General features: G+C 39.0%; 1 protein-coding gene across 1 annotated transcript in view; it reads left to right on the forward strand.

Moving 5' to 3' along the window:
• Nucleotides 1–2,633, forward strand: part of LOC107696787 (SID1 transmembrane family member 2-like) — a gene marked incomplete at its 3' end in the record, with an annotated part of 16,730 nt that extends 14,097 nt beyond the window's left edge. Inside the window, exon 23 of the mRNA XM_016497286.1 lies at nucleotides 2,554–2,633. Coding sequence (XP_016352772.1) covers nucleotides 2,554–2,633 — 80 coding nt within the window. The remainder of the gene's footprint in view (nucleotides 1–2,553) is intronic.
• Between the last annotated feature and the right edge of the window lie 5,279 nt (nucleotides 2,634–7,912).

Here is a 7,912-nt window from a genome sequence, read left to right on the forward strand (position 1 = left end):
TGTGTGTGTGTGTGTGTGTGTGTGTGTGTGTGTGTGTGTGTGTGTGTGTGTGTGTGTGTGTGTGTTCAGGGCGGCGTATGGCCTCATCAAACGACCCAGTGACTTCGCTTCGTACCTGCTGGCCATCGCTATCTGTAACCTGCTGCTCTACTTTGCCTTCTACATCATAATGAAGGTGCCGCTCTCATTATGACATCATCATCTACTTCCTGTGGTCCTGACGCCTCACCGCAGGGTTCTTCAGATCCGGCCCTGACCGACGGTGGCCCTCGAGGGCCGGATCTGAAGAACTGTCCTGTGGTGTCTCTGTTTAACTCATTCAGATGTTTATTTGTGACCTGATTCGATCGATGTGTGTGTGCAGCTGCGCAGCGGTGAGCGAATCCAGTGTCTGGCTCTGGTGTGTATTCTCTTCACCGCTGTGGTCTGGGGTTTCGCTCTGTGGTCCTGTGGTTTCTGTGAGAGGAGCTTGTGCTCCGGTGTTTGAACTCATTCAGTTGAATTTGAGTTTTAGTCTCGTTCAGATGTTTATTTGTGATTGAACTGTTGTGTGCAGCTGCGCAGTGGTGAGCGAATCCAGTGTCTGGCTCTGGTGTGTATTCTCTTCACCGCTGTGGTCTGGGGTTTCGCTCTGTTCTTCTTCTTTCAGGGTCTCACACACACACACACACACACACACTAGGGCTGTGTTCGATACGACAATGTATCGTCACAGAAATTTGACGATACGAGTATTGATACAGCTGGCCCTGTATCGATATCGTGGCATGTGGATAAATGCACATGAGATACAGCGAAGACAGCGCATTAGCTTAGAATGCTTCTAATTTTTATTTTTTAAATGTAGAGAGTGTGTTAATTTGTGCAATGATAACCTACCAGCAATGTAAAAATGATTTTTTATATATATTAGAATGAGTACATTACAATATAAATTTATTAGAACGAGTACATTATTATTTATGGGCTTAAAAACAAGATGCAAACAATCAGAATATTGTACCTGGTGAGGAGTGCCCAATGTAAACATGAAACATGCCATTACCTATATTATACTGTGGTACAGTTATAGAGGCCCTTCATAATGCAGAGGTCAGCTGCCTGCTCTGCCAATAGTTAGCAACAGTCCTATAGTATGCAGTGTTTAATAAACAGCTGTTTTACTAAATTCTGCTGAAGGGAAACTTAGTGCAGTCCTGTATTGTGATTAGGGCTGGGCGATTTGGCAAAAAAATAAAATCTCGATTTTTTTCAGAACGTTTGACCGATTCTCGATTTTTTTACGATTTTTAACTATTCATCTTAAAAAATGTTACTACAACATGATTCCAATAACTTTTTCTTTACTAACGCTCTAGTTAAAGAAAATTCTAAGTGCAGCACACATGAAGTTGTCAGCATGATGTAAATGTTAAACAAATCACTCTGTAGTTCATGCAGAAAAGATGCATGGACTACAACTACATCCTGTACAAACTTATCTCGTACATTTTATATGTTCAAAAATAATAGGCTACAATGAAAATGCTTCAAAAAAATCTCAAGTCAATGTAATTCAAATTCAAAATGATTGCTTTTATACATAGAATCTGAAAATTGTACATTTCTAAACTGTGCACTTGTAAATATATCTGTACATTCATTTAAACAGTTACATTTCTGTATATTTCTACTTCTGTATATAGTGCATTATTTCATTTTCTGTTTTTCTTTTATTAGTGATATACTCCATCTCTACTGTGTAATTCCTAAGCTCCTGTCACCAAGTCAAATTCCTTGTGTGTGTAAACAGACTTGGTAATAAAGCTCTTTCTGACTTCTGAAGGTATAACACCAGTAGACTATTAACAATAAATGTTTGTTCTTTAAAAACAATGAACAGCAGCTTTCAGTCTGTCACCATGATGCAAACATGAAATATTAAGACATACAATAGAAGTTCTTCACAGGTTTTTTATTCGATTGCACTGCTTTTCCATTGTTTTTTCTATGTAAATATGGAGGCGTTTGTCTCTTGCAGCATCTCATGCATGAAACTGCATTATAAAAACGCAGCGCTCAAATAAAAGTAAGTTCACTCACATGTTCTTGCATGTTTTTTCTATTCCACTGTCTATGTTGCATCTTTGTCAACACAAAAGCGCATTCTGTGTGAACGGTGCCTCGCGAAAAGAGCGTGTCACCTGTGAGCGGTTAATCGTTCTTTTTTCTTTACTGTTATGTTTGGCATATTGTCAAAGTGTCTAATTGCAACATTTGGTAATATTTCTATTCAAAATCGCGATTCCTCGATTTCTAAAAAATACAATTGCGGCAAAACATTAAATTCGAATTAATCGATCAAATCGCCCGGCCCTAATCGTGATATGTATCGTATCGTGGACTCTGTGTTGGGATACATATCGTAACGTGACTTTGTTGGGGATACACAGCCCTAACACTCCTATATACACACACACACACACTCTTTCTCTCTCTCTCTCTTACACATACACACACACTATATCTGACATATTCAGCAGGAGTGTGTGTGTGTGTGTGTGTGTGTTTCAGACTCGGGGATCTTCCGCAGGATGTTGAATGTGATCTACACAGACTGTATTCGACAGTGCAGTGGACCCATGTACATCGCACACACACACACACACACACTCACTCTCACATACTAACACACACACTTTACCTCTTTTTGACCTTGAATTTTATTTGTTATATGTATACTACCATCAAAAAGTTTAGGGTCAGTAAGATTTTTTTTAAATAAATTAATATTTTTATTCATCAAGGATGCGTTAAATTGATCAAAAGTGTCAGTAAAGACATTTAAAATGTGACAAAAGATTTCTATTTCAAATAAATGCTGTTTTTTTTACTTTCTATTTGGGCTGCCCTCGACTAAAGATTTTTCTGGTTGACTAGTAGTATTTGAAGCATTAGTCGACTAATTGCACGTTTATTAATAAACCATTTAAATCATTATAATGAGCTTTTAATTGCCTACATATAATAAGCACTCAAGCACACACATAAAGCTTGCCACGACGCACCGCAGAAGTAATGATTATGAACGTGTCAGGAAAAGCAGTAAGGAGGCTACATTAACATTTTAATAATTTATTGCTAAACTACTGCTTTCTTCGTTCTCTGTTTAAGAGATGAAGTTGGCGACACTCACTCGTCATCTCCGCAGTAGTGATGCACCTGTATTCATGTTTCATACGGATTACATAATCTGAGAATATTTGTTTTCCATTTGAATTTGGATATTCCATTTCAAAATACTCTGTAATGGAAATATGGATGTTTTATTTGTAAACATAATACTTTTTTGCTTATTTCAGTCAATGAATTAATAATTACCATTCATTTGTAATTCATACATTTGCTTGTAATGATTTTAAAAAGTATAAAGTAGTGATGGGTGAAACGGAGCAAAATAATTCAGTTTCAAAGACTACAGATACAACGCTCCATATGGCCGCTCTATCGAACAAAGCCCCGCCTTCTGAGCAAAAGAGCCAATCGCTAATCGGTAAAGTACACATAAAGCTTGCCACGACGCACCGCAGAAGTAATGATTATGAACGTGTCAGGAAAAGCAGTAAGGAGGCTACATTAACATTTTAATAATTTATTGCTAAACTACTGCTTTCTTCGTTCTCTGTTTAAGAGATGAAGTTGGCGACACTCACTCGTCATCTCCGCAGTAGTGATGCACCTGTATTCATGTTTCATACGGATTACATAATCTGAGAATATTTGTTTTCCATTTGAATTTGGATATTCCATTTCAAAATACTCTGTAATTTTTGGTCATACAGATAAAGTAATACATCTTTCGAATCTGTAAAGACTCTTCGTTTATTTGTGTGCACTCACAATAACAACAAAATGTTGTTGCACTTCTGTAAAATAATGAAAGCAACAGGATGCACTTTCTGCCGTCTCGGTCTCCGTGAACTTGAGTGTGAAACTCCGAAACTCTGTGTATGAAAAATATATCTATAGAGAGTGAAATGTCTACTTTCAACTGAATTAATTCAAATAGAAAATGTGTGAGCGTTGAGACGTGCGCCTAGGACTACGCATGCGCACACTGGCGGGTCTAGCCTGAGAAATAAGCTTTTTATAACGCTATTTGAGCGAAATAAACAACATTTATGATACCATTGTTGCCAGATTTCATTGGTGATTTCAAATATGAAATTGAATCATAAGCTTGGCGACCAGTTTTGGGGAATTTGATGTTCCCCCATTCAAAGAGATAGGACTTTGTTTCGAAGAATCAAACGCGAATCATTTGATTCAGATCGGGGCTTCAGCGCTGTGATCTGTACTGTATTTTTACTGTAACTGACAGATTCTTGCCAAAAAAACACAACACGGGAGTGGGAGGGAATGAGTAATTCTTCTGGGATTGGGATGGGACGGGATTTTTTTTTGTGGGAGTGGGTCGGGAGAGGTTTGAAAATCCACTCCCGTGTCACCCTCTAACAGACACTTCAATAGCACACATTTCTCTAGGTTAACATTAGATTGAGCAGCCATGTAAATTTGCTGCTACTAACATATTTCAGATGATAAGCCATATTTGAGGTCAATGAATGATAGGCGAGCGTTTGGATGTCCTTCTCGATGTACTGTACTACCACATAGACCAGCCGCTAACGATCTGTCCACGTCATGGACTGCGTGACTTCGTCTGTGGATTTTTTTTCCCTGCGGTGGTGTTATAGGGAATATAGTCACTGCGCTGAGTGTCGTGATCCTTAAGTCGTCACTGTATTCACAAGCTCAGGTTCCACTGGTCTTAAAGTGACAGCAGTCTAATATTCCTGCTGCGACGGTGCTTAATATTAATCAAACAACAAAAGACAAAAACAAAATCACTGAACTACTTTTGTAGCTTTAATAAGTAACAAATGAAGGTTAATCCTTACAGTGAAGTCTATGCTGTTTTATTTTACATTACACTATTCATATATATCGCTATCTTTAAATAAATCGTTCAAATAAAGTTTTGGTCATATGGCCCACTCATAATCGTGCTAAATAATCGTGATTATGATTTTTGTCGTAATCAAGCAGCCCTAGTGTTACCTGTGTGCAGTGATGTTGATCGATCTGTGTCTCCAGAAAACTCCAGCGGAGTCTCGCGAGCACAACCGTGAGTGCATCCTGCTCTCCTTCTTTGACGATCACGACATCTGGCACTTCCTGTCCTCCATCGCCATGTTCGGTTCCTTCCTGGTGAGTCCAGAACATCGGTCAGACTCAGAGAACTGAAAATCATCATGTCAGCTAAACACCGGTCTGTCTGTCTGTCTGTGGTCTCAGGTTCTGCTCACGATGGACGACGACCTCGACACGGTTCAACGAGACAAAATCTATGTCTTCTGATGGACCGATACTAGCCAATCACAGAGCAGCACCGGGGGGTGTCGGCCAATGAGAGGCCTCGCAACTTGAATATGTTTACCTGCCAGTCAGAGACGGTGTGGGAGGAGCCTCGTATGAGAACTAATGCTGATAGGACAGTGAATGTGCCAGTCAAACTGCCAGAGCTCCTGCCCTCATCATGTTAATCGCTTCAGACCTGCCCTGCAAATCTCAATGCATTTTTGTACCGGTGGAGTTTCTCTGCGTTTGTGTCCGTCTGTGGCCTTCTGTGTCTGTGGTTTTGGACCGTGTGGTTCTGACTGTAAACCGAGCCGAGCTGCTTCATTCATCTAAAGATGATTCTGATCTGAGAAAATCAACTTTGCACTGTCTTAAAAATACAGATTGTGTTTTTACAAATGGAATGATTACTGAATAAAGACTTTTTACGGTTGTTTTCAGGCGTGTAAATCTATTTTGCTTGCTAATGATTCACATTACTGGATATTAATGGAGAGTTTCACTAGTTAGCAGTAAACCGGTTACCTCACTGAGTATGTTCTAGATTTGTGTTGGATGTTATCTTTGGAATGGAAATATGGATGTTTTATTTGTAAACATAATACTTTTTTGCTTATTTCAGTCAATGAATTAATAATTACCATTCATTTGTAATTCATCCATTTGCTTGTAATGATTTTAAAAAGTATAAAGTAGTGATGGGTGAAACGGAGCAAAATAATTCAGTTTCAAAGACTACAGATACAACGCTCCATATGGCCGCTCTATCGAACAAAGCCCCGCCTTCTGAGCAAAAGAGCCAATCGCTAATCGGTAAAGTCAGCGCGTCACTGCAGCTGCCGTTAGAAGTCCCGGTTGCTATAGAAACTGAGCGTTGAGACGTGCGCCTAGGACTACGCATGCGCACACTGGCGGGTCTAGCCTGAGAAATAAGCTTTTTATAACGCTATTTGAGCGAAATAAACAACATTTATGATACCATTGTTGCCAGATTTCATTGGTGATTTCAAATATGAAATTGAATCATAAGCTTGGCGACCAGTTTTGGGGAATTTGATGTTCCCCCATTCAAAGAGATAGGACTTTGTTTCGAAGAATCAAACGCGAATCATTTGATTCAGATCGGGGCTTCAGCGGATTCGTGAATCTTTTGAACAGATCGGGGCTTCTTAAAAATTCCCCCGTAATTTTGAAGGAAACGGAGACATGAGCAACTGTGTTATGTTTTGATATTTATGCATAATTCCGTTATGAATTCAAAAAAGTTGATTCATGTAAAATCTAATACCCGCCACGAGGTATTACAAATGTTCCAGCCGTGTTTCTTAAATTATACCTTAACTAAGTACAACTAAATTTTATGACATCATTCTCGTATGTAAATGAACTCTTGCTTAATTTATATAGTTTATCATCAGGAACAGCGTCTTACCTCAGGGCAGCTCCTGTCAGATTCGCGCGCTCCTGCTCCTCCAGTTTAACGGTTTTTGTCACGTGATCCATTCAAACTTAAAAAAAACAAAAACGTTTATATTCTAAAACTTCAATAAAAGTGTAGGTTGATGTTTTGGGTGTCATTTAGGTATCATTTATGTATTTTCAAAATTGCTTTGATTTTATTATTAATTTTACAACTTTTCCGTCAAACAGACTTGCTTTTTTTGATATTTCAGATATGTTTACCACACGTTTACATTTAGTCATTTAGCAGACGACTTACAAATGAGGACACATGCTTTAGTTTATTATTTTGAGATTATAAGTATTTTCTTTTAAAGGTTTTACTGCAATGAAACCTAGCTGAAATCAAAATACACTGCTGTGAAAACGTTCTGGGTTTACTGGAGACGGTAAAATAGGTCAGTTCAATGACAGCAAAAGGAATAGTGTTTAACACAGTGCTTTAAGTTTATATAGGCGACTTAAGACTGCTCTGTCTGCTCAAAATGCAGTGTAATGGTGCAAGCTGCATAAATTAGCCTACAATATCTACCATCAAAATGACAACAGAAACAGGAGAAAACTAACACCTGCATCAAGTATTAAATTCATTTATTGTTTACAAAAATATGGTACAAATGAGATCTGCACATTGCACACAGCTATACAGATGAGAATGTAAACTACATTGGGTTTTGAAACTGCTTGTAAGCATATAAATCCTGCACAGTTCTTACAGCTCATAAACACGAGACACACAGACGATCTTCAGCCGTCCTGAGAAACACACTGCTTCAGTAATGATGAACTTTAATCTGGTTGTTGTCGTCGAGGCTGAGCTGAACTAACCCACCGCTGCTGGACGCGCTTCTGAGGCTCGGGAACAGAGGACTGCGTGTGTGACGCTCAGGAAAACAGAGAGCGGTGCATTCACTGTAGGAGTGTGTGTGTGTGTTTGTGTGTGTGTGTGAGTGTGTGAGAGAGAGAGAGTGTCTGTGTGTGTGTGAGAGAGTGTGAGAGAGAGAGAGTGTCTGTGTGTGTGTGTGAGAGAGAGAGAGAGTGTGTGTGTGTG

Source organism: Sinocyclocheilus anshuiensis, unplaced genomic scaffold (genome assembly GCF_001515605.1).
Source record: "Sinocyclocheilus anshuiensis isolate Anshui unplaced genomic scaffold, SAMN03320099.WGS_v1.1 scaffold1087, whole genome shotgun sequence".
In the NCBI taxonomy this organism is placed as follows: Eukaryota; Metazoa; Chordata; class Actinopteri; order Cypriniformes; family Cyprinidae; genus Sinocyclocheilus; species Sinocyclocheilus anshuiensis.